Here is a 26972-nt window from a genome sequence, read left to right as displayed (position 1 = left end):
ACACTGGTGTGCAGATTACAGGCGTAAACCTCTTGTTGATTTCCTGCTGAACTGTAGTTCAGAAGTTATATAATAGTTCAGTTACCAGTGATTTTCGTCTTGCACACAAGTACACACAAACAAATATACATGTTTAAAATAGTACAGAACTGAAGCTTGTGACATTGTCTGTAACTTTTGCAGCCAAGAACAGGGCTAATTTATATCACACGTGATCTGTGCTGGTTCAGACCACAATGCAGACAGTGAAAACCTCTGCTCTTATTGCTAACAGGATTTAATACACTTCAGCGTGATGTAGAAGTCAAAATGTCCCAATTTCATTTCAATCCCAGAAGAGTGAACAGAACAGTATATGTAAATTGCTCTATGAAAATGAAACATTTTTGTTTGCTTCCACAAAGAGGTCAACCTTTCTGTTGGTATTCCCAAGCGTAAGTAAATTTAGCTGTGATATATCGGATGTCTCTTCAGAAAGGTGCAGGTCAAATGAGATTTCTTGGAGATCCTCGCTCATTTCAAATGAAAAGCTTCCTGTACAGTATTGAAACCTTAGAGTCCTAATGCTTCAGGGCTGTGAGGTGTTTTCCCCTACTCCAGCTCCTCCAGAACCACACAGTTGTCCCATGCTTAGCATCCTCTCCAGTCTCATCTTCAATAGTTTATGGGAAGATTATGCCAGTGTGTATTCTTGGACTATATTTCACGTAAGATCAGACAGGAGTTTTCTTGTCTCTGTCTCCAGTGTTCTGGTGCACTTCGAGAAGGAATTCATATCCTGTCAGCTTTTACTTTGCTCGGTTAAACCATCCCACTTCTAATCTCCACTCTTACTATGTACTCTTTTCTTTGCACTTACTCACATTTTAACTTCACTCTCCAAAATGTGGGTCACCAGAGCTATAGAGTCTTGTTCCAGATGATACTGCAGTGATATATAATGAAAAGGGTATTTCCTGTCCTGACTGGCAGTATATGATATGGTCTGTTTCTCTTTTATATGGTGCATCCTGTTGGCATCTTAAGTCACCTAATATATATACCAGACTGTCTTTTCCTCAGTTGTTGTCACTCAAGATCTTCCAGTTTATAACAAAAATAGCTGTGAATTGTGTGATCTTCTGATTTCGTAATACGAAGTTTCATCCAGTTTCTATTGCTGTCTGTGGCAGTTATTGGTCCCCAAGTGCATGCTTATGCATTTAGCAATGTTGAATTTCATCCCATTTCTATTACTCCTCTCCTCAAAATCCCATGGTGCTTCCCCTATGATATCCCAGTGCTCCTCCACAACGTTAATGCCTCCAAACTGTAGCACAGTCCTAAGGGATGTTCTAGTCTTTTTAAGAGCCATATGTGGAATTTCAGTGTTCTTTTATGTTACCATCCAGATTGTTACTCGTCACAGTCATGCCTCAGTGCCTTTTTCAGGGCATATAGTACAGAATCGAGACATCTTTCATGACTGTTTATTTGCCCTCACCCCCAAGTCTTACCCAGTTTGTATTGGTGATTATCATGTATACGGTGTCTTTAGGAGCTGAACGGGAATATCTAAAGGCTGAATTGGCTTCCAGTATATTTGGGTAAATCAGTGGCAACATTACTACATTTGTTCTCATTTCCAGCGGTAATTCAACCATAATGTGCAAAGCAAATGAAATAACTGCACAAGTAATCGAATTTGCTAAAGCTTTTCCACCCTGTAATAAAATTACTTTTTTTCAAGTCAGGTAGCAATTAACAAGCCCCTGGCCTTTTCATCATCTCTGCATTCATGGGAATAAATGTGTTTGTGCCAAATGTCAGCAGTTTTAAAAATTAGCTGTAGAAAGTATCATTTTCACTTATTTTTCAATTGCCAAGTGGACACTCCAATATAAACTCTGTATCTTCTTCTTTCACAGTATGCAATGTGGCATGTGCATTATGCAACTAAGACATAAGGCATACTTCATAAAGAAAGTAGCAAATATTTAGCAAATTTACCTAATCTGCACTTAATTAAATTTGTTTAGCACCCAGTATTTTCTCTTTCTGGGTTGTATTGCAATGTCCGTCGCCAATGTGTTAATTCTTTTTCAGTCCCACACAAGCAGTAGTGATGCAGAAATGCCAAGACAAGAACTGCTGCACCATCAGTGTTAATGTGATAGACCAGCTGGTCAAAGGTTTGACAGTTGCTGCTATGAGTAATCTATGCTAAATCGCTCAGGTAATTTGAATATTTTAAACATGAAAACAAATGAACTATAAACAGCTGTCATCAGTGTGGTGGCATGTTTTAAGGATCGGGCTTGTTTTTTCAGAGTTCTAAAACAGAAAGCAAATTCTGTTTTGTCTCATGTCTGTGGTCAGTGTGAAATCACTTCTGCCCATCTAGCCTTTTTTTCTTTTTTTTCTCACCTTTATGGAGCAGCAAGGCTCACTTACTTATTGGCAGGCTGCCCGTAGTGCCTATTTCACTGTATGATGGACGGAAGAGAAAACAGAAGCAGCATCATACCTCATCCTCCTCTCAGAAGTGCGCAGAGAGCAGGCAGGACCCGTGGGCAGCACCTGCCTCCTTCCTAGCAGAGCAGACCAAGGAGAGCTGCGGGCTGTGCTCCCTGTGCATTCCCCTGCAGAAGGTGCTCTTTGACTGTTCCCTTAATCCCGTGGGGTTTGCCTTTGGTTGAGTGAACCACAGAGGGAAGACAGCTGCTTGGAGGGGTGGCTCTGCTCAGGCTGCGTGTTTTCCTGGTCTGTTCATTGTCCTTTGTGTCTGCAGCAGAAGGGTAAAGCTTTAAGTGCACGTACAAACCCTGGCGTATGACACCTGCACACCCATACGCTCACAAATTTTAAGTTGACCTCAGATAGACTCTGCATCGGGATAAGTTTTGTGTGGAAGTGAGGGGATTCAGATCTTCCAGATCAACATTCCAACCTGTTATGTTGTTCATTTCTTACATGGAGTGTATGTTAGAATAAGTAACGACAGTGCAGTGTTGCATTATTTTGAATGAGATGAAAAGCCCCCTTGTTTGAAACTGGCTGTGTACCAACTCCAGGCTTTGTCCCCCTGTTTCCCATGAGGCAGCCCAGCTAGAAGACCGTGTGATTCTTAGCCCAGAGAATGCTTCAAGCTCATAACCAGTCACAAAACTGAGAAGTGCTGACCCTTTCCTGGTTGTTCGGTTTTAAACTTAAGCAAGTACTTACTTTACAAATTTTTCCTCTCAGAGCATCTTATTCCTGAAAGGAAATTAATCTTATGTAGTCCATATGATATTTTCCTAATAGTTTATTTTCATGCCGTAACAATTGATGGAAAATATTTGGTGGAGAGAGAAGATACAGTCTGTCAAGATGTTGTTAGTTTTCTGTAAATCAAAAACAGGACCTGCAGAAGAAAACATTGTGAAGAAAAGGCTTAGATAGATCCTTATTTCAAAAGCTTCAAATAAAAAGTCCCAGAATAATGTTGAATTCAAATAATGTTGAAATCTTCCTCTTTTTTCCTCCTTAGTTTTTTATCTTAAAAAAGAAACAGTTTGGTCTTCCAAGTCAGACTTACGGTAACGTCTTAACCACAGCATGCCAAAGCTGTTAGGTTATTTTAAAATTTTGGCTGGAATCTGGACGTTTGTGTAGAGTACTCCCTCTTCCAATACAAAACAAAATAGTTGCTTGAATATTCTTTGCACTGCTGTCATTTTAAAGTTCTGGGTTTTGCTTTGTTTTTTAAAAAACGAACCTCAGCTTTTAGTGGGATTTTCACAATCATTTTCTTTGGTATGCTGTAAATATCCACAGTTTCCACTGTTGTGTATGAGAAATAATCTCATGCAGTGCAGTTTCACGCACAGGCGTATAACTCTATCAGTAATGGTTCTGATGGAGATAGGCATTTATAGGGGATTGCTAGAGATCACTGGGCACTCACTTACATCTTTCTAAATACTCATAAATGATTTATTTTTGAGTGTAGTGAAGTGAAACCACAAATCCACTAACACAGTTCTGTGTCTCGCAGAAAGTATGGGGCAGAAGGACAGAGAAAGAAGGCAGAAAATGAAGTTTTTTTCTGTTGTTAGAGCCAACTGGAAGCTCAATGGGAAAACTAAAAAGTTCCTTATGTCCACATAAACACATGCCATTACCCTGTGGGAAACTGTTTGCTGGCACACAGGACACTTGGAAATTAAATATAACCTCTAACAGCACAGTGTTCTATTTGTGATGCTCAGTTGCAGGCTTAGCTTTGTAAAATGTTGATACTAACTTGAACAAGCATCGCACTATATTTATTATTCGAGGGGAGCATATACTTGGTGTTGAGAAATAAAGCCTCTGTCAGGGTTACATGTAAAGAATGTGAATAACTGATGTATGTTTATTTTGTTCATGTCTTCTAAAGGTCAGCAGCATGGCCGCTCTCCTGCATGCTTTTGGAACTTTTCTGGTGGTGCTGATGGTGCTTGATGAACTTAAAGAGCAATGTTACATTTTGTTAAGAGCTACACAAACCTGTCCTAACAAAGTCTGTCGTAAGAAAATAACTTCCATCTGTGGAGTGCTATCAGTAACAGCCCCTACACTGCAGACAAGTGGACAGTCATTTTGGCATATTTTTGCCCTGGGCACTTCTAGAGAAATGACAGTACTTTACTGGGTCGTGTATTGATTAATTCCAGCCAGGTTGTTTTTTATTCATAGTGTGTCTTGTGGGATAAACCAACTAATAACTTTTCCAGTGTGTTATGGAGACCAAATATACTCCATCTTGAAAAAAAGAAAAAGAAAAAAAAAAACCACTAACAAAAGGTGAAGTTTAGATCAACACCTTCCCTTGCCAGCACTGAGATCCATCAAAAATGGTGTTTCTTAGCTTGGTTTAATTTTGGAGATTGTTTATGTTGCTTTGAGTTTATTTGGGCAGTAGCAAGCCTGTACAAAGTTCCTAAAAAGGAAAGTGCTGTTGAAAGCTGCAGAAAAAGGATTGTGCAAAGTGGAAGCCGTCCAGCTGGGTGTCCTTGCTGTCATTTCAATGCACTGTGCCGCTAAGGAAGTGACTGAAACTGCTGTTGGACACAGGAACATACTTCAAAATTGTCCTCTCCAAATGGAAAACTCCATTTAAAAGAGATTTTTTGGTTAAGATTCTCCAATCAGGAGGTCTAAAATTTCTTCCTTAAGAACACGCTTCTCTGTGTTTAAGTGGCCTACTTCTCAGAAGTCCCAAGCATCCCCCAGGAAAATCCTCTGGAGGTGGCAGGATCTCGAGTCACCCACCATCAGTGAAATCAGACCTCTGCTACCGAGCTGTCTGAGCGTAACCGCCGTTACTTCAGGCGCTGGCTTTTAGGATGTTTGGGTTTTTGGCTGACAGTTGAACTTACGGATTTTCCCTGGTGTGGAGCTCAGGGCTGAGCGATGTCCCCAGAGGCGTGCAGTCCCTGCTGCAGTCTTCCAGCCAAAGTGTTACAGCTCTCTCCTGTTTCTCCAATTTTTTTTCTTTGTGTGGTTGTTTTGTACGCTGCTGCATTCCTTTCACATCAAAGTCAGCATCCTCGTGTTCCTTCTGCCACATCATTTAATTTGTCATGCTCTCGGTTCACCCCTCCACTCACAGCTCTGTAGGATGAAACAGAGTCGGATTCCATTTGCAAACTGCGTTATACAATCCTCAGTTAACCATTTTACACCTATTTAAAAAGAAAATTGGTCACGTGGAGGAGTCTGCGTTTAGGTTCAGCAGCTCAGCCTTCCCTACCCACCACATGTATGTGATCAAGCAGCCATGTGTCTGCCAAAATCCTGTCTTAAGTGGACAGGATTTTTAGTTGCTGTGTTTGATGCTGCTTTTTCAGGACAATCTTCTCTTCTTTTTTCTTAAGAGGCAGCCAAATTCAGTTCTTTTGCATATTGGAGCTGTCATTAGTTAATTACTAGGCCTTGTGTTGAAGAAATAACTCTGTAAACACAGCAAGGAAGAAAAACAAAATAATTCTGTAATCCGACTCTCTTAGCTGTGGTTTCACGTCGGTGGTTTGTGCACTTGGTGATACGCTGCTCCCTCAGAGCGTGGGGCTTATGTTTGGAGGCTTTTTCATGGTTTGCCTTGTGGGTGAAGAAAGAGAGACTGGAATAGTGGTGTGTGAAACGTCAAAGCAATGCTTTGTGATTTAGCTGCCCGAAGGACCCGATAAACTGCGGGCAGCACAGCGCAGTCCCGCAGGAGGTGTCTGTGCAGCCTGTCTTCGCTTCAAGGATGTTTTACATGGCCCCAGTCAGGTGAAGCCGTGGTTCAGTGGAGGTACTTGGTCAGAAGCACAAAATTGAAAAATAGTAGGATTCTGCCCGGTGTTACTTTTAACTGCTGTGTTTAATGACTGATTTCTTGAAGTGTATTCCTGAGGTCAAATATTGCCATCTTGATATTTTTGCACAACTCCTAAGAAAATATTTCAAAGCAAGTTCCCTAACTTTTGTTGAGGGATATTGCGTAGGTTTAGAAGCTAAATTTAGGGCCAAATTTTTATCTATGGATAGTAATATCATTGTGTAAAAGACAAAGGATTTCTGCCTTTTTTTCAGTTCTCTTCTGTGATGTTGAAATTTCTTACTGTGCTTCAATTTCCCACTTGTTAGAAGGGACAATAGTGCGTTTCCTTTGTAAGCCTCTTGAGATCCCTTTTGGAAGTATCGTAGTTAGCTGTTGGTGGCTGCAAATGAGGTCAGCCCCCAAAACTGTGAATTTTGTTGCAAATAAAGTTTGTGATCATGATAAATATATATGCAAAAACATGTTTTCATCCATACTTTCCGTATTTTGTTTTGTTGTATAGCACAGTAAGAACTGAAAAATACCTGTAGAATGATATTTAGAAATTGATAGATAGGGTTGAATTCTTTTGATACAAAATACATCATTCAGAAACTCCTTCATTCAGTTCCTTTACTAGCATTTATTGCCATTTTTCAGAGGCATCATTTTAAACAGTTGTGTGCCATCATCCTCTGCATGGTCCAAAGATTAACCTATGTGGGGAATTATAAATTTTGAGAATAAGGTGGCTGTTATTTCATAATTGGTAACTGCTTTGCAATTGATTTCATCGATGAATCTCATTAAAGCCAAAAATGCATCTTAAATGATTCACTGCCTGTTGTGACTGAATTCCTTGAAAAGTCTTGTGAAAGAGCTTGCAAATCACATAAAGTAAGTCATCAGTGTCACTATGGGGAGATGTTTTTTTCAAATCCTTCATAGGAAACTGGTATCTCAAAACTTGAGTTGGGAAATAGCCTTACTAAAAGTTTAGCCAGCTAGTGAGCAAACAGAGCTAATCTGAGTGTTCCTATTTGTGAAACACTGAGATGGAAAACAGTACACATGTATGTTTTGAAATTATTCCTGTGTTTATAGTAGTTACTCCTGTTACACAACTGAGGCATGCACTGTTAGCTAAGCATCCGCATTTTTTCAGTCTTTCAACGTAACGACCCAGATTTAGTCCATTATAGAAAAAAGTAAAACCGGCTGTTAAATGTGAGCACGAAGGTCATGAATAATCTAGGCTGTGCCTTGTTTTTAAGGCTGTTGATAAAAGATTATTCACAAAGAAAACGGAATGCAGTGTGCGGTGACTGACCATATTAAGTGACAACATGGTTCCAGTAACATGCTGCGGAGCAGTACTCATGGAAATGTTGTTGCCCATCTCAGTGCGGCATGGAGTTTTTGGTACCTGCTTTCTCTTCAGCAGCTGAAATATTGCTGCAGTATTTGCTGTATTTGCATTTGAGATGTGTAGGATCGAGCACAACTGAGAAGGATCATCTGATCTGAACCCAGAGATAATGTCTGAATCCTAGAGAAGGTGATAAGGTCACTTGGTATGATTCAGAGCATCTAGAATAGCACAGAACCAGGCCAGCAGCATCTCTGCTCATCCCAGTTTCCTAATTATAACAGTATTTGTTATTGTTTACTTTAGGAATGACAATACCAGAAGAAGACGCTGATGTGGGACAAGGTAGTAAATACTGCCTCGTGGCAATAGGAAGGCTTCAGGTAATGCCAGTCTTTCCTTATGTAAACTACTTCTGAACACTTAATCAGTGTTGTGGTTTAGGTGTAAAGGATTTTCACGAAGTTCTGGTTCTTGACGATAGCTTTTAATATGCTTCCAAAGCATAAAGTGCCTTGATGTCTGTGTGCAGTCTGTGGCTTGCTTAGAATACATCGACAGAGCAATGACAACGTGATTTTGGTAAACGTATGTTTAACCCAACAACAGCAACAAAGATGCTCCAGGAACATGAGCACATGTAGACCTGCTGTTCTGTAGGGTGCGTGGGGCTGCAATGCTGTGGGTGATGAGAACCATGGGAGTACAGGTGCTGCAGATGGTAGGTTTAAGTGGCTCCCAAAAACAGCAGTCTGCTCCCTGCTGTTCTCTCACCTGCCCTCTCTTTCTGGTTAATCAATTACTTGAAGGAAGGTAATTGCAGGAGTTATTTTGAGAATGGTAAAGATAAGGCAGTCAAGAAGCACTTAACATCTAATGGCTTTTTTTCTCAACATGTGTTGTATTTTGCATTCAGAGGTGATGCCAGCTGAGGGAACTGTGAGAATAAAGTTTTACTGCCTTTTTGTCCTGACTGTTGCAACCGATGTGTTATATTTTCTTCCTTTGCCCATTGCTGGTGAGAGTTCTGAGCTGGATCTGGAGCAGTTGCAGTGAATCTCCTTCACCATAGCAGGAAAGCTAGTTTTTAGCTTTGCAGCGTGGGAATTCTGCCATGAGCGAATGTGTTTGAGCCTCCTGCATGATCCCTTGTTGGCCTGCACTCGTTGCCATATGCTAGGATGGCATCACTCCTCCTTGCAGGGTAGAAGGGACCCTTTCGTAGAGCACAGGTGCCAAGCCTGCCTTAGTCGAGGCGCACAGCCTCCACGTTACTGGCAACGTCAGCACTTCAGCAGAGTGTGTCTCTGTTGTGATGGCAGACCTACAAAAGTATTGCACGATGTTTTTGAAGTTAATCATACTTTTATAATCAGGGGTAATATATTCCACTAATGGAGAGAAGGAAGTTATGGGGATTCGTATGTTAGAGCTGCCAAAGAAAAACTATTTCCGAGAAAATTGCATTAGTAACATGTGGAGTGTCAAAACATCTGTTAGATTACAGAAGCCAGCAGGGCTATGGGAGGGAGGGCAAGAGGAGGCTCCGGGGATGGGTTTAATCGCAAAGGAGTTAAGGTGAATGAAAAGCTGTGCTCTGTAACAGTAAATTGAAATCTTGCATACAGTTAACTGGCAAGTCTGCAACAAGATGGCAAAAAATGAGATTTTGTTCCTTGTGCGTTGGCACCTTGTTAGCCTCGTTGGCTCTGGAAGTTATAAGAAAAACAATAGTCTCATTTGTAGCCCCAGCAGGAACAAATGGAAACGAAGTGGCCTGATTGCACAGGTTTCAGGCAGAGAGCTGGAAGTGCTTCATTCTGTCTGATGAGCTTTGGGGAGCGTTTACAGGAGAACTGTCTCTCTCCATTGCTAGCAGCCCCTTGCTAGCATAACCTACAGCAGCCTGTGGAAAACTTGGTCAGGTTGTCTGGGAGTTTCAGGTGAGGCTCATCTCACCTGACTGCGGTTATCTGAAAGTTGAATGCTTAGTCTGAGCTAGTCTTAGATCCATTTACGGATAATGAGTTGGCCTCTTCTAAAGAGTGACCTTCCCATCCTAAAATGGCTGGCTTGACTTGTCCTCGGGGAGGCTCTCGTTCTTGGTCGGCAAGCGCAGGAACCAAGATGCCTAACTTCAGTGTGGTCCCACACAGTGAGATGAATCCAATCGTATTCTATCCTGACTGTTTCCTTCCTTATTGGAAACTTCTGATGTATTTGTTTTCCTGCTGTGCTCTTAAGCCTAGGAAAGTCCCATGGGGTGAGATAATTGCACTGCAAAGTAGCACAAAGGCAGTTCTATGTCATACACCCATGCTGTTGTTTTATATATGACTTTCTCAGCAGTTAGTAGTCTGCCAACAGATTTTGTTTTTTAGCGTTGTTACCAAATTTGAGTTCAGGTTGCTGTTCTGTGAACTAAATGCTGTGGACTTGGTTGGTCGTAGGTAACCAGCTCTCCGGTGTGCATGGACATGAATGGCATGTCAGTCCCAACTGAGTTTTTGTCGAGGCACAACTCTGATGGAGTCATCACGTTCGTCGACCCCAGGTGCATCAGCGTCATTGGCTACCAGCCCCAGGTCAGTGAGCAGCTGTCAATGCGGAGACTGGTTAGACCTGATAAAGAGAATTCTGTTTGCACATTAAAAACGAAAGCAGCAAAACATGAAATATTTGTAGCTGACGATTCATATGTTGCGAAATAAATGATGTTCATTTTTCTTTGCTGTCTCTGCTTCTGTAAAATTTGGTTTTCCCCTTTGTATGGGGGATATCTTCTTATCCCTTTTAGATCTGATTAAAATCCAAATGGCAAGATGCTTTAAATCTTGCATGGCTAGCCAATGAAGACATACTGTGACAGAAAGTTTAACAATGCTTGGAGAGAGTTTTAGCTCTGTAAATCTTAACTTTTGCTAGACTCTTGTAAAGTAAGAGAAGATCATTTATGGCATCTACTTTCCTTTAGGCTTACATCTGTTCCTCTGAGTAGGAGGCTAGTAATTGAACTGAGGAGAATAATAAATGAGCTTCTGACTGCCACAGCCCTCCCTCAGATAACTCAGCAGTTGCAATTTACAGGCAAAAGTCATTTCTTGCTAATTTGTTTTTCCATCTATTTTGATTTTAGGTAGCTTTATAATGACTGTTTTTACAAAAAATAGTGCCATAGAATGTATTTTTGTAGAGGATGTCAGTCTCTTCAAGACACTGTTTCTCAGGTATTTAAAAAAAAATCAATATATGTTTGCAAATGAATGTGTCTGTGCAGCAGGGCAAATACAATGCAGGACATGATGCCTATAAACCTTGCTTTTATGTTCATCTTTGATTAATTGAGTAGTCCCTTTGAGGATGATGGATCTAGTGGCTCTAGGGATTACTTACAGATCTGCCCATGGATTTGTGTTGTGGTTTGGGTCTTTTACACAGCTTTGTTTTATTCTAGGATCTTCTGGGGAAAGACATTTTAGAATTCTGCCATCCTGAAGATCAAAGCCATTTGAGAGAGAGTTTCCAACAGGTGCTGCATCCTGTTCATTTTCTTTTGCCTTTGACTTATTTATTTATTACTATTTCATTCAGAGAAATAGCTTTTATTTTACATTTCAAGGTATTTTTCTGTTATCCAGGGGAAGAACTGGCAAGATATGAAACAGCCTGTTAATCAGTTAAGGCAGTCAGTAAAGCTGCATAAACAGTAGCTTAAGCTCAGCATCTGTTGGCTCTGTTTTCAGAAATAAATCACCTTGTTATATATTTTGTTTTCTTTTTACAAAGAGTTAACCAAGTGTTTGCTGCACAGTTAGAGCTGTCCTTTCACTTCAGAGATGCCTGTGTAGATCCCCCTGTGTGAAGTGGTAACCAAAATTATTTATCTTCAACAAGGTGGGCTGTTGATTTGAAAGTAATTACATTAATTTGTAATACTGTGGATTTTTTAACAGGGGAATATAAAAGCAATGTATAGATACATACTCACAGATACAGTTTGGCATTGTTAAATTTGCTCAGCAGTGGACCTGACTCTCTTCCTCCCGAGGCTCTTCCAGCGGCTTCAGTGAGAACAGGTTTAGCTGAAACTCAATGATTTTCAAAATTAAACCTGCATATAGTTTGTGACGTAAATTCTCTGCTTGCGTAGATAATACGCTTCATATCCTCTATGGGAGTTACACCACTTTACATCAACAGAGGCATTTATTCCATTGTAACGCTTGTTGTTTCAAATTGATCTGGGACATACAGTAGGGGTGTTTTCCCCAAGACCTCTGCTCACTGCTGGTCTTTGCAGTGCCTTCCCTCCGTGCACTAGAACGAGTTGTGTATCATGTTTAGCTGATTACTGAGATCCAGATGATGTAAGTGGTTCCAGATTTTCTGACAACAACCTATAGCTCAACCAAAGTTTGTTGATCCATCTTGTGCTAGATGTTGTGTTTTCAGCTGTGAAGCATGGAAATGAAGTGATTTTTAAACGAAACTATTTAGTCAGGCATGGCATGCAAAAATGGAGCATGAAAAAACTTCTCTGGGGAAGAATAACAGAATGGCGTTCCGTTTCCGTGGATTGTGAAACTCAGCTTATGGTCTTAAGTTTGGTATAGTGGAAGATACCAGTGCTCCTGAGCTATTTCTCACCATCACCACCACCCTCAACTGGACAAGTGTGTGAGCACTCGGCATCCGTGTGGCCTTTGTGGCCTTTGAAAGGATCAAATTCAAACAGCAGCTAAAGGCCTTTTAACTCTAAGGTGTTGATTCACAGGCAGGAGCATCTGAGAGCTGGATGCTTGAAATATCTTACCACACCCAGTCATCTCCTCTGCCCTACCTTCACATGGATGTGATGCTGCAGCTACACCTACGTGGTGGCATCCTGTTACCAGGAGTCAGGTCCTACCACCCTTTTTCTGTCCTCCCTGACCTCCTCCCTGCCCTTCCTACTGTCCTGACACTGTCACAGATGGCCTTGCCTGGTGGGCTACCCAAAGGACCACTCAATTTTGCATAGGACTAGCTTTCAGATGGCTCAGCTCCCCGAGCCCGTGCCTGATGGCACCAGTGGTGCAAGAAAAGCAGCGAGAATGCGTATGCTGTTTTTCACTAAAGCCCAAATGATTGATTTCACTAATTCATGCAAGAGACAGTGACAGAATGCTGCTGGATAGTACCATGTCAGATATCTGTCTCTGAAGTGATTGTCTGAGTGCTGCCTGGGGCTCAGGAAGGCTGACTGACTAACATGCCAGTTAATGACTCGGTGCTCACTGAGTGCACTTGGGCCATAGGGGGCTGCTGCTGTTTCCCTGAAGTCAGTTGCTGGGGACTTGGCTGTCGCTGCTCAGTACTGGGCATGTCCATAAACGATTTGCTGGATCGGGGACTTCCATGATTTGCTCAAGGTCATGCAGAAAGACAGCAGGAAAAAAGAGCAAATTAGAAGTGAAAGTTCCTGTTCACTCGACCTGTGTCCAATCTATGAAAATATCGTGCTGTTTCTCTAGCAGGCGATTCCTTTTTCTGTATATTTTTGTTCAGTACAGTAGCAGTGTGATCTGGACTGTTATTTCAATCATGGAATAAAAGACTGAAGTAAACAGTTAAGCTATGCACCAGGTGGTTTTTATTTCTGAAGAATGTAAGAAAGTAAAGGTTAAACATTAGCTTTGAATCTTTTTTTGTTCTATTTTGTTTGTGTGCACTGTTTTAAGACAGTTCACGATTTTCCCACCAGTGATCTCTGTGCTTTATATATTATTACAGAATTAATGTTTGCTTTATTCAGACTTCAGAACAATAGATCATTGCCGTTTGTTTTATTATTGTTAGTTTGGCCTTACAAGACTTTTCATTAAAAAGGTAACTGTGATTTCCAGTAAACTCTTTTTTTTTCCCCTCAAACCTCCTGAAAACTTGACGTGTCTAGTTTGCTGGCAGTATCAGAACCAGGTTGGTGCATAATAGAGGAGGAAAGGAGGGCGGGGTTTGCAGGTTTTGGTCAATTGCCAGCATCCATCTCAAAGCTTTTACTTCCTTGGGAAGATAAATTCATTCATCAGGGTGGGAAAATCAGGCCAGAATGAGATATTCTCAAGGCCAAGATCAACAAATAGAGTTTAGTATCAAAGGATCCAGAATACAGCTATTCGATATCCAGTCGGATGCTATTCAGATTAGACACTTTTACACAAGTTCTGTGTTTTTTACCCTGGGTGTGGTGGTAGAAAATTGCTGATTATAGAATGTTGCTCACTGAACTCGAACTACAAAAGCATTTATTAAAAATAAAAGGCCTTTGCCTTAGTATTATTTAGAACTTTTCCAGGCATTTCTAAAAGGTTGTTGTTTTTTTTGTTGTTGTTGTCATTCTTTCCGTTTAGTCCTGTAGCTAGTTGATCAATTCGAGATGCATCGGAGCACATTTCCTAACCTGATTGCTTGTCAATAAAGACACAGGGTAAATAGTGGGTTTCTGCTGAGATAACTACTCATGGGGAATATAGTGGATAATGATTAAGAACCCACAACAAGATGTGGCATTTATTTGCAGTAGGCCTTCCCTGAGGCCCAGCTGAGGTAGCTTAGTGGAAAAGTAATAAAAAATAAACACAGATATCCCAGGTAAGTGCCAGCTGAATGACTTGAAACCATGTAAGTTTTCTTCTGACTTAAACCCAGGATTATTAGATAACACATACAATGCAGTTACAGTGCCAGTGTGCAGGTATTGTTTTGAGCATGCTTCTTAAATTCATCCATGCTTGTCAGAGAGAGAAAGATCCAGGCCTCAAAGTTTGGAGGAAGTGCATTTATTTCCAGAGTTCCCAGGGACCAGAACCACGTTACTTATTTTGAGATAACTCGTTATTACATCATCTTTGGTGCCATCAAAGCCTTTGTTTTTTTTCCATCATACTGAGAGAATCGAGGTGAAATTTCTCTCTTGGTACCCAACTGTTGACTTCAATGAAACTTCAGCTACCAAGGCCAAAGTTTGAATTGGTTATTGCCAGACACTTAAATTCTGACTTAGTTATAAGCAAGTATGCTGTCCAAGCAAAGAATGATGCTCTGTTTTCATTAATGCTATTAAAATGGATTCTCTCTGCTCTCTCCATTCAAATACTAGCTCATTCTTTCTTCTTGTGAAAGCCAAAAGTGTTTCACTTTGCCATCATAGGTTTTTTGCTATATACTCATGGATGCTCTTTCACTTGATTTATTATGTGGCGTGTTTATTTTCAAATACAGAGATACGGAATTTCCCCCAAAATTGTCTTTCCTTGCGATGTGTGAGCTCTGATTAGCTTTGTATAATTATTGAAACTATTTTAGTGAATATTTTAGTTTATTTATCAGCTTAAATTACTTCTTTTGGAATGGTCTGTTATAACTTTAGGTATTGCAGAAGTAATCTTCAAGGTTCATTTCAGCAAAGCACTGCAACTTGTACTTAACCATTAGTAGGTGGTAAATTCATTTATATTCAACTATGCCCCTAAGAGCAGTTTAATTTAGCACATGCTTAATTCCCACTACATTTGAAGCTTTGTGCACTGCTAATTATTTTTTGCTGGAGACAAATCATTTTTGTCTATTTTACATCTATGATTATCCCTTTATGTATCTGTTTCCTTCCAACATAATTGCTGGCTCCTATGTATTCTTTGGGAGTTCTCATTGCCTGATCTTTACCATCCCAGCAAGGTCTTCCTGGGTCTGTTCCACATAGCAAAATTCATCTACACATCAGACAGATCAAGGGTATCTCTGCTTTTTATTCTTTTTGTCTTTCCCATCAATATTTCTCTAATTAGTTATCATTCCCTGGAAAAAAAAAAAAAAAAAAGGTAAAATTATTTTCCCATACTTTTTCTTTCATGCCTTTAATTATGAATTATTACCCTTCTCTAACTGCTTTTCTTCATTCTTACTGCTTCTTGACAAAATGTAGAACTTGTTCTTCATCTCTTCTCCTATCTTTGTGTTATCTCGGGCAATTTAAATGCTGTTTTTAAATACTGTTACCAGTTCATTTGTTGGAAAAAATAAGGTATAAAGGGAACTTGTCAGCCTTTGGACAGGAAAGCTTATAATAAGGAAACAAGCGCACAAGATAAGGATTATTTTTTTAAGGCATTTGCTATCATTAGGAAGAGGCAGTGAAAAGAAGAGATGAGATATAAGGGAGCAGATGCTTAGCAGAACCCTAGCTAGGTGCCAGACTAAAACACTGAACAGAGATTTCTGAAAAGGGACTTAAAATTTGGTAGGCTTTTTTTGGATAGTCTTTCTTAAAAATAGCCTGTGGGTCCTGCTAGCTGTGTGTCTTGAAGTCTGCGTGGTGCGTCTGTTCTTATGCTTCGAGGGCAGGGTGTATGTTAAAGCTTTCTCCGAAGTGGAGTTACGAACAGACACTTTGAGAGAGAATCCATCTCTGAGTAACCCTGACTTAGTGCAGTGCTCTTTGAGGAGTTGTGTCAGGATGTGACATCAGGTGAGCAATGTCCTACTGCTGCTTCCTAATATGAAGACAGAGACTTATAATATGGAGAGACTTGCAGTCCGAAACATGTGCTGGTATTTCGTCTTGGCAACAGAAAACACAGCTGTCCTGAGCAGCACTTTGAGGTCTTTTGTCTTGGAGTGGTTCTGCCTTTAAGTAACGCTCAAGAAAGATGACTCATGACGTCTTCCAAGTCATGCTGGGATGGCTGAAAGGGCCCCCGAGCTGTCTGCCCGCCCCTCTGACAGAGGTTAATGCCCTGAGACCAAAAGGGCTGAATCCACAGAAATGTTTGCTGCTCAGCTACCCCTGAATTAACACCCAGAACCCACCATCAGTTTCCATTCGTGTCAAGGAGCCGGCCCCAAAACTGTGGTGACCGAGGGCTTCTGTTGGCTTTGTGTGGCAAGATGTCACACCCCAGGGGGGAGGAATGGTAGAGTTAAATCATGCAGGGAAATATATGTCAGAATCCCCATGGATACAGAAGGCTTTGATAGGTAGAGGCACTCAGTAGGTAATGCTCAGAGTGTTTCAGGATCAGATATTAGTGATCTGAAGAAAGATTTAGGCACTAGGGTAAAGATTATCAGGCTTGTAATGTTTGTAGGGAAAAAAGCAAAAACAGCCATATGCAGTTTCTAAGTGTGTATATATATATATATTTTATTAATTTTTTTAAAATACTGTCCTAAATTTTGATGCTACTGTATAGTTTGCTATGTCACACATGAATCGTATAGCCAGGTATCCAAGCAGAAAAACAGATAGCCAACCTTATAAAAAAAATTTTTGTGGACTTTTATTTCAGCTGCAATGTTTAGTTTATGATATACGCATATATACATAAATGTTTAAAAGATGCCTCTGTATGGTTTCTGTCCATCTCTCTTGATAAATGTTCTGCATTAAAACCTTCTTAAAGCTTCCCTGTTGGGATAACAGCACAACCTGTTGGTTCCTGAATCTGTGTTCTGCTTATACGCAGGCTGGAAAGGACATTTTACATAACAAAGCGTGGGGAGCTGACTCTGAAGGAGATAACTTCAAACATGAATCAGATTTTGGTTATTTTCTTTGAATTAAGAATTTTCCTGCTGTGTCCATGGGTTTCTGTAATTTAAGTTCAGAACACACCAGTTACTGCTGTTTACTATTCATCTGCACAGCAGGTAGCAATCTCCTTTTATTAACCTTTCCAAATGGTTTTGCAGGTTGTGAAACTGAAAGGTCAAGTCCTGTCTGTGATGTATCGTTTTCGCACCAAAAACCGGGAGTGGATGCTGATCAGAACCAGCAGCTTCACGTTTCAGAATCCTTACTCTGACGAGATTGAGTACATCATCTGCACCAACACCAACGTGAAGTATGTGCCTTTCAGCTGCTCACGTACATGGTTTTGAAAGAACTGAAGCATTACTTTTTGCTGTTAGCAGTGTAAATGCACATTCAGATTCTTGTGGTAGCCTGTTTCTAGCCACGTTTTGTGACGCTGTTGCAATCTGTAGTAGGGTGTTTCTGCATTATAAGATCCTGCAGCATAGCTGCTTCTCTGTGTCATTATCTTGCAATGCTTCCAGGGCCTGGCTGCACCAGGAGAGACGTCACTTATCTGTTATGTCATTCAGCAAACCCATTGATCTCAATCCAGGGTTTTTTAAACTAGCAGAGAGCTTCCAGCAGCCAACCAGCTGTCATGATATTGCCTTCATTTGTTAGCCAAAGAGAAAATTATGTCCGTGTTAACAAGTAGCACACAAGTTATCAACACTCCTGCCTCTTGTTCATTGTGATCATACCCTTAGGTAGTCCTAGGTATCGTCTTACAGCCTATGAAAGCTGGTGATGTGATTTCCTAGTAGGCTAAAGTGGGAAGGGTTCCTACTATTCAGTTGAGATCTGATGGAATATCCCCAAGTACGGGGATAGATCCAACCCCTTATATGATGAGGGGAATGAAATCATCCTGTCTTTGAATAAATACTTTCAAAAATCTGTCACTGGATCTGTTAGAAGTCTGTTGAATTACTGGGTGTTTCATTCTGCAGCTGATGGAGCTGCTTCTAAAGAAAAGTCATGCTAGGAGTGCATCAGGGGTTTGTCACGGTGTAACTGAGCAGAGAAGGTTTTGGAACCTCCTGAGTTCCAAGCCAGCAACTGCAGAAGCTGATCTGGTCTTGATAAAGCTGTTGCTCTATAGTTGTTAGGTGTGGGGGTTTTTGTGTTTTTTTTTTTGTTTGTTTGTTTTTGTTTTGGTTTGTTTTTTTTTGTCGTTTTTTAATAAATATTTTTTTATTTCCAATATAAACTTAATCTATTGCTAAAACAAGATCTGTGTCTGGTCTGACCAGAGTTGTTTCTTGTGTTTCTTTCTTTGCCAAGTGTTTAACTTAGAGGAAATTATTGGATTTAAGATCTCAACCTGTCAGACTGAAAGTGCTGAACGAGCAGTCTACTAGTGGAGATGCACGCTGAGAGCTCCACTTGTAAAACCAGCCTCCCGGGGCTTTGGCATTTGAACTACTAGAAAGCTAGTATGTGTCTGTGTGTTCCCTGACTTGCTCCTGAAGAAAGGTGTTTGGACATGGCACCTACCTGGGCTACAAGAGCAGTGCCTTCAGTCTCTTGGAACCCATCATCAGAATCAATTTGCTTATTTTTTTGTACCCCAAAAGTTGTGTTTAAACAACCGAACAGTTTGTCGAAAACAAGCGTGTCCTGGAATCAGACAGGTAATCATCCCTGTCTGCGCTATGAATCAAAATAGATATTTCCTCGTTTTTGCTGCCCCATATTTGTTTCCAAAATGATTTATATATGCAAAACCAGGCCTGAAAAATAAAAGGCAACTGCTGCAATCTGTCCTAGGATGGCTTAATTGTGCTTTGTTCCCAGGAGTCCACAGCTCAGAGAGCGGGACTGCAGACTATGTCGTGTTTACTCTGGGAATGTTTTTCCGAGACCCCGCTGTACTGTGCAGCTTGGCATCACAGCACTTGCTGAGATGAACAGGGTTGTGCCAGCTTCTGGCTCTTGTTATATCTCTCTTGCTAGGTCTGAATAACAACCCAGCAATGTTGCCCAAATATGGGAATTGCCTGCTGCTACCCTGACGGAGGATGTTCCCTCTTTTCTGTAGTGTTGAAAATGTTCTCGTCCTATGGCAAGATAAAACCCATTAGACGTCTGCTTCTGAATAGTAGAAAGAATGCGTTATTCAGACTGTTTCTGTTTTTCTCCCTGTTCTCTCACACTCCTCAGACAGATGTCCAGAGAGGACTCACTGTAATGGAGTGCTCTTCCTGCCTGGTTCTGGATTTATTTATCGTTGGGGGTCATGTTTTGAACTTTGATTTCCTAGAGGCGTTGTTCGGCATGGTAACTGCTGATTTCTGCCTCATTCGGCTCCAGCTAGGGCTGGTTGTTCAGCCCCAGCATGCGTGGCCATCCTTGCATGTTGGTGGCTGCATCCGATGCTCCAGATCCAGCAAAATGCTTCACAGCAGCATCCGATGCTCCGGGTCCGTCAAAGTGCTTCATATGGAGACCAAGCAGAGGTGCCTTCCCCTGCGCAGCTGGAGGCAGTTCTGCACAGACAGATTTGGTTTTATCCCTGAGATAACGTAGCCAGCTCCATAAAATGCAGGTTTGAGGCAGTAAAAAAAAATTCAAGATGCAATTTTAAAAAGACAACGTACCCAATCGAACTAGGTTTAAATCAGTTTTTGACTTAGAAGAGTTTAAAGCCACAGTGTGTACACCTGTGTGTCTGTACAGGCAATAGCTCTAACTTTGTGGTGGTCGGTGAACAGTGTTTTCCCAAACACGAGACTGTAGAGGGCAGCGATGGCTCCAGTTGTGGAGGTATTAGCTGATTTTTTTGTTTGTTTTTTCTTTTCTCTTTTTCCTGTTTTTCCCCTCTTTTCTTCTTTCTTCTGTTTTATGGATTTTCCTTTAGAGCTTTAGTCAACTTTCCAAATCTGCTTTTGGTGCACAGGATAATGAAAGATTAGGTTCAAATGTTCAGTTAGTTCCTTGCAGAAAAAAGAGAAAAAAAAACTCTCAGTTTCTCTTGGGTGCAGTCATCCAAGAGAAACTTCCTGGAGAAATGAAGCATTTAATGTTTAGCATTTGTGCTGTGTTCGGCTGAAAAGAAGAGTCACCCATTCAACCGCATCTTCCTGTGTATTTGGGGCTGTTTGATTTCCAAAAAGAAATAATCATTTTGATTAATGTTCATTTAACAGCTACACAGGGTAGTGCTTGAATGAAATAATCTGTCATGGTGACAAATGATTTTTTTTAAGCCTTTATATATGTAAACAAAATATATTTTTCTGACCTTTGTGGAAATCTTGATGTTTTCATTTTTGTAAACACCAAAGTCCGTGCATGTTCCACTGCATGCAGTTATGAATCCTCTGGTCGTCCTGAGCCTCAAGATTATTTTTGTCTCGGAGAGGGCTGGCGCAGGTCGCTGTTAGAGGCAGCCTGCCGGGTGAATCAGCCATGCCTGTGGGACTGATGCTTTCCGTTTCTGATTCCCATGGGCCAAAATATGCATGAGATCGACTCTTTTGATAAAATTTCAGCCTATGGTAGTGGTGCTGAAGATTTGCTTTCTCATGATTGCTGTGCATCTGTGGGCTATCTGGTCCATCAAGGCCTGTGTAAGACAGACAGTTTTGTAGTGGTGACTTTGAGATTGTAGGCTAAGAGAGAGAGACTTCAAGACTTTCTGAAAGAGGACTTTATGATGGCAGCCACAAAGCTTTTATTACTGCCTTTTTGTCCAAAACAGATCTGGGAAGTATGTGTGCTTCTATCATGTACAATAGCATGGTAAAGGTACAGTGTTGTTTCCGTATGGAGACTGTTAAACTTAAAGTTCAGATCCTTCTTTTCACTTTGATGTCTGAAAAGGAACAGGTATGTTGCAGAGCAGTGCTTACACTAGGCCAATGACTTTTTGGCTTCTCAAAAGCCTCCCTGCCGGTGAGGAGGCTGGGGGTGCCCAAGGAGCTGGGAGAGGACAGAAGAAGGACAGCTGACCCAAACTGGCCAAAGTGACGTCCCATACCACGTGGCGTCGCGCTGAGCAATTAATATGGGATGGCTGGCCAGGGTAGGGGGGGATTGCTGTTCAGGGATAGGCTGGGCATCGGTCAGTGGGTGGTGAGAAATTGCATTGTGCATCACTTGTTTTGTACACATTCTTATAACTACTAGTATCATTATCATCATTATTATTTATGTACCAGTAAACTGTTTTTATCTCAACCCACAAGCTTTTACTTTTTTTTCCCGATTCTCTCCCCCATCCCGCTGCAGGGGGCAGGGTGAGCGAAAGGCTTTGTGGTGCTTAGCTGCCGGCCGGGTTAAACCACAACATCCTCCAAATGCATTCTCCAAGGAAATTTGAATTAACTGTCAAAAAGCTTCACATTTGCTGAGAAATTTCTTGTTCAAGCAGAGGACTTTCCCAGTTTCACATTGGACTGATGGGTGAGCCAGGAATTCCTGCAGTACAGGCAGAAGCCAGTGTTGACCTAGGCAATACCTTACTTGCTACGTTGGGTAACAAGCAGAGCCAAGAAATTTTGCTTTCCCTTTTTTTTTTTTTTTTAAGCTACAAAACCAAAATCAAAACAAGGATAGTTTAGTTTGGGTTTTGTTTTTGAAGTCAGAAAGCAGTTTCAGTTTTGCCCAAACTGATACTAAGTCCCTGTTCCATATCATCTCTCAGAAACCGTGTGGCAATGAGTGTCCTGGGGGTGTTGCTCTTTCAGTCACAAGGGTTGTTTGGATGCTGGGGTCCGAAGTGACCGCAGCAGCAGCGTTCGGCTCTCCCTGGTCGGATGCTCCTTGACTTGCTGCATTGGCTTCTTCCAGGTTTCAAACACCATTTGTGCTATTTAGACAGTAGCAGCAAACAACAGCAGAAGATGCTAACCCGCCTTTGCATTTCAATCTGAATTAGGTGCAGTGTAACTAACATAGAGCTCAGGGAAGAAACACTGAAGAGTTTGATTTTTTATAGGAAGTGGATTTGCTAGGTTGCTCCCCAAGTCCAGTGCTGTTAACACAATGTGAAATTTAGATTGTATTGCATGAGTACAGTATAAATACTGAACGAGTATTAGAGACAATAGAAAAGGGCGAAGGAGTACTAAGTTAGAGAAGAGCCTACAAAACGAGTAACTAGTAAGTATGCTGTTGTGCTTGGCTCATTTATATGTATATGGCTAAATCAAGAAAACATGCTTTATACGGAACAGAAGAAACCTAATGTGCTGTTTATTGACACGCGCACCGAGTCACTGGTAATAAAAACAAATGAAACAGTGTAATTAGCTTTCACGTTAACAACAGGATTTAATGGGTGTTTATTGTCCACAGGGTAGTATTTAGAAAAACTTCCTCATAGATTTGCCATGATTAAATTACCTCCCATAGTTCTGCTGGAAGAGCATGCATTTTGTGCTTGCAGAACAAAGAATGTCTATGCATTCCAGGGGTAATTTTTTTTAGGATTTTTCTGTCGACTAAAACAATGTGAAAAATCCATGCCTCTATAATGACCTGAACGAGCAACTTTTTTGCTCGTTACTTACGGTACAAAAGTGATTCTGTGTATTATGTATTTTTAGATAGTAAGGCTAGCAAAAGGCATTTGAGCATCTGCTTTGATCTGTGTGGTGCAGGCCACAGATTTTTGTCCAGTTTCCCGGACAATAGTAACTAGTGCCTGTGTAAAAGTATTGTCTAGAAAAGCAACAAGTCAAGATTAAAGGCATTAAGGAATGGAAAAAATAGAAAAAAAAAAGTCACTTTAGTGTCAGTAGCTTGTTCGAGTGGTCCCCCACATTCCTATCAGTTTGCGCCTAGTTTCTTGTTTGGCTTGGTCTGTATGTTTGTTTCTTAGTCGTTTGACATTTCAATCAAAATCTAGATCAAAATTTTTAAGAATGTTTGGATAAAAATCTAAAACTTAAGCCTAAATCTAAAATTATGTCCTAGTTATCCAGAGTTTTGAAATCCACAATCTTGCTCTTTTGCAACATCTCATCTACTGCAGCTGCCTGCCTGTTAGGTGATTTTTCCTTTGGAAAGAAGTCAGAAGCATGCAGAACTGCAACCCCTGTCAAGTATTATTTGCACATATCAAGCCTGTTAGTCCAACTCCAGTCTTATGCCAAAGCTCGAAGATGAGGATAACTTACAGGGTTTTATATCTCCTTTAGTATCGGAGCAAAGAGTATCATAGCTAGAGTGTGCTACTTGCACATTCTCAGGTCAGAAGTAATCTTGCCAGTTGTGACCAAGTGACAGAAAGCAGCCGTTAATGGAAGGTGCAAAGCATTCAGGTAATTTCTCTGTAGGAACAGAATTAAGTAATGGAGAGTGCAATCCTCAAAAGACAAAATATTTGATCACAAAATATTCCTGTTCCATTTTTGTGAAGCTAAAACCTTTAACTGAAGTGCTTTACAGTGATTCAGATCTTCTTCCTCAGGCAAAACCAAATAGCCAAAAGTCGAGTCTTCTGTCTTACGTTGTCTAACATTTGTAGAGCACATTTAGGTGAGCTGCTGGGAATGGGCTGGAACGACATCAGCGTGCCCGTCCTGCCCGAGCCCTGCACTGCTCTGGTTGTGTGGCTCTCACACTCTGCTGTCCCGGCTCAGCACTGGGACAAAGCTGGGTTTGGCTTTCTGCAAAGAGGCGTACAGATCTGCGCTCAGACAAGCGAGCTTCTCAATGACCTAACATGGGGATGGTGCAAGTCCAAAAAAGAAAGCATAAGTTCACGTTTTAATAGCAAAATTCTGGTATTAAAAGACTGGTAGCAATTTTGCCTTTCATTTCAAGAGGGTTGTTTTTTATATTGGATAAACTTTACTGCACAGTGGGTTCTTGTGTTGTCATTTTATTATGGTAATTTCAAAATTTCCAATAGAAACAAAATGATAGTCTCTGCTTTAAAATAAATAAAAAAATAGGAGCTTTGAATTTATCTTTTCAGAATTAAAAAAAAAATAAAGAAGAGGGTTATATTACAACTATATAAAAGATATGTATGCTTTTATAAATAGTATTTTTGCATGTAGAATATGAATATGCCTGACTTACCATAACCTGCGTACTGTCCCTACAAGTCTTCATCTATAGAAAATATCACCATTGGTTATTTATCACAACTTCCAAAGATCTTATCTGTTGACCCTGGCTAATTGTTGTAGTTAAGTAACAGTGCCTGACACTAAACACAAATCGAGTGCGTTGCAAGGACCTGCAGTTTTCAACACTGAGGTTCTTCATTCTGGCCTACAGCCTTCATATTTATTTGCTCTGGCAGTTTCTTCTGAACTGTTTTTCTGTTGCTGCTGCACATTTAATTTCTCCCAAGTTCATATAATTGGATTAAAGCTATTACTTCCAGTGATTCTTACCTCATTTAAACAACTGATTTATTTTTTTTTCAGTTCTGATTAGCATTAATATGAGACTTGTGTTTTCTGTAGCATTTCTCAAGACAAATTGATTTTAGGTAATGCCTTGATTTTAGATAGTAGTACAAGTAATTTATCTCTTGATATTCACTTCCTAAAAAGCTTCAGAAATTAGATAGAATCCGGACTTGGATCCTGAGAAGAGTAGCACCAAAGCATGTTAAATAGGTGTTACTACAAATTCGAATTTATGCAGTTCGAGCTCAACATGTTGTTGCATTCAGTCTCAAATTTGATGGCTTTTTTCTTACTGACTGGCATAATTCTGCATCATTGTTACTGGAGTTTTACTGGTTTACTTCAGCAGACTCAGGGAAGGAATCTGACATATTCATCTTAAACTTGAGGAAGATATTCTTGGAGTCTTCATAGTGAATTGTTAAATCCTGCCTAAGGAAGTTGTATTCCATCCTCCATCACTTACCCACCTATATTTCCGTGCTATCACAGGAACACCCTTCCTGTGCACTACTGTGCACCACATTCCTGTGCTGCAAGCTTTCTCAGTGAGAAACCTTAAAAATCAGATGAATCTCACTGAAAATGACTTAAATCACTTGAGAGACACATCAGTCAGAGTATAAAATAGAAGAGCATGGCTGTTCTTTTTTTTGTATCTTAACTGTTTTTTTGTAATGAAGTCATTTTGTCTCCTTTGCAGACAACTTCAGCAGCAGCAAGCAGAACTTGAAGTGCATCAAAGAGACGGGCTGTCATCCTATGACTTATCACAGGTGAAATATCTCAATAGTTTTTATTTCTGTGTCTGTGATTTTTTAAAATGTAAAGCAGTGGCAGATTTCAGCAAAATTAAAAATGCACTGTGACTGTCCCTGGATTCCTTTTTGTCAAAGTAGCTGGAGGGGCTCATCTTCCTCTGTGTATCTCAACAGGTGCCTGTTCCAAGTATACCAACTAATGTCCATGAGGGCGGAAAGTCTGTGGAAAAGCCTGATGCTATCTTCTCCCAGGAGAGAGATCCTAGATTTGCTGAGATGTTTGCTGGAATAACTGCTTGTAAGTGAATGTCTCTGGTGTTTAATTTTTAATACTGTGTTAAGTTTGGTTACATGATGTGGAGCACAGCCTTGAGAGATCGAAGAGAAAATATTACAAGCAAAGTCAATTTGCAAGGCATTTCCTAGAATTTGTCTTTAGTTGATATTTTCCCTAAAAATGATGAGGAGAAAATCTTGAGGAATGAAGAGCTGTTGTTTCACCAGAGCTGCTTATTTCTGGTTCTCTTTTCATTCCACAGGAGTACCTTAAACAGTGCTCATAGATACTAAACATACCGAGCAGAACTTGCAGTTTCTAAGAAAGTTTTTTCTTAAACAGCAGATGTGAGTTCATCTCTCTAAGTAGACACGGACTAAGAAAGCTACCAAGCAGTCTCAAGATAGGCCTGCAAATTTTATCATATCACCAGCTTTTGCATTGATGTTTTGAGGTGCCTATGCTGCCTTGAAATATAGCAATATCCTTGTTCTCTGGCAAGCTGAGGCATCTCCTGTCATGTCTGTCTGGAGTCCTTGCTCTGTTCCCCACAGCTCTTCAGCCTGTTGGCAAGTACTTGTAAGAGTGATACGAGAAACAGTAAGTTCTTCTATATTTCATGAAAATTACTGTGAGGACAGAGTCCTCACCCAGTGCCCTTGCTGAAGGATTTCGCAGCCCTGTTCCAAGAGGTAATAGCCAATTTGTCAGCTGGACAGACGTAGTCCCAAACTCGCCCCAGGTTATGCTGCCTGTTCCCTAACAGACAGAAGTCATCGAGAAGACTGGCAGCTGAAAGGGTCATCCGAAATGTATCTGTAGGAAACCAGGCTCATTACTTCCACTACTCATGGAAGAACTTGTAAATTGTTTATTGTTCTTAACTGTCCTCACTGAAAAAGAGAAGTTTTTACATTTGTTTTAAATAAATCAATGTGCAAGTGTCACGCAGCGCATGAAGGAAACAACCCACAGGGTCTGACTCCAGGGGTGCTGGGAGGTGACCTCACTGCATTGGTTTCTTATGTCTGGCTTGGCCATTTCAAATGGAGAAGGCAGTGTAATTGCAGGATAGTCTTGAGACTCTGTCCTCCTGTTGCTGAGACTTCTCTGTTATTCCTGTTCATCCTTTTCTGCCTACTCTAACAGTGAAGTCAACAGCTGAGGCCATAAAAGGGGTCCATTAGAAGGTAGCAAGATTCCAACCTCAAACATCAGAATGTGTTTTTCCGAGCAAGAACATCTTGCTTTTTGGCTGCCTTATTGGCT

At 40.7% G+C, this 26972-nt stretch overlaps 1 protein-coding gene across 9 annotated transcripts in view; it reads left to right on the top strand.

The window, feature by feature from the left end:
* The window catches only part of ARNT2 (aryl hydrocarbon receptor nuclear translocator 2), a 107396-nt gene that overhangs the window by 62825 nt on the left and 17599 nt on the right, over positions 1-26972 (top strand). For all 9 annotated transcript variants that reach the window (XM_080607440.1, XM_080607439.1, XM_080607442.1 and 6 more), the window contains 6 exons: positions 7986-8062; positions 10130-10264; positions 11134-11208; positions 17409-17560; positions 25369-25441; positions 25601-25724. In XM_080607440.1, the coding sequence (XP_080463566.1) occupies positions 7986-8062; positions 10130-10264; positions 11134-11208; positions 17409-17560; positions 25369-25441; positions 25601-25724 (636 nt within the window). The remainder of the gene's footprint in view (positions 1-7985; positions 8063-10129; positions 10265-11133; positions 11209-17408; positions 17561-25368; positions 25442-25600; positions 25725-26972) is intronic.

Source organism: Anser brachyrhynchus (genome assembly GCF_964034855.1).
Source record: "Anser brachyrhynchus genome assembly, chromosome: 11".
Classification (NCBI taxonomy): domain Eukaryota; kingdom Metazoa; phylum Chordata; class Aves; order Anseriformes; family Anatidae; genus Anser; species Anser brachyrhynchus.
Note: the sequence above shows the minus strand (reverse complement) of the source record. Positions and strands in the feature narration are given on the sequence as shown.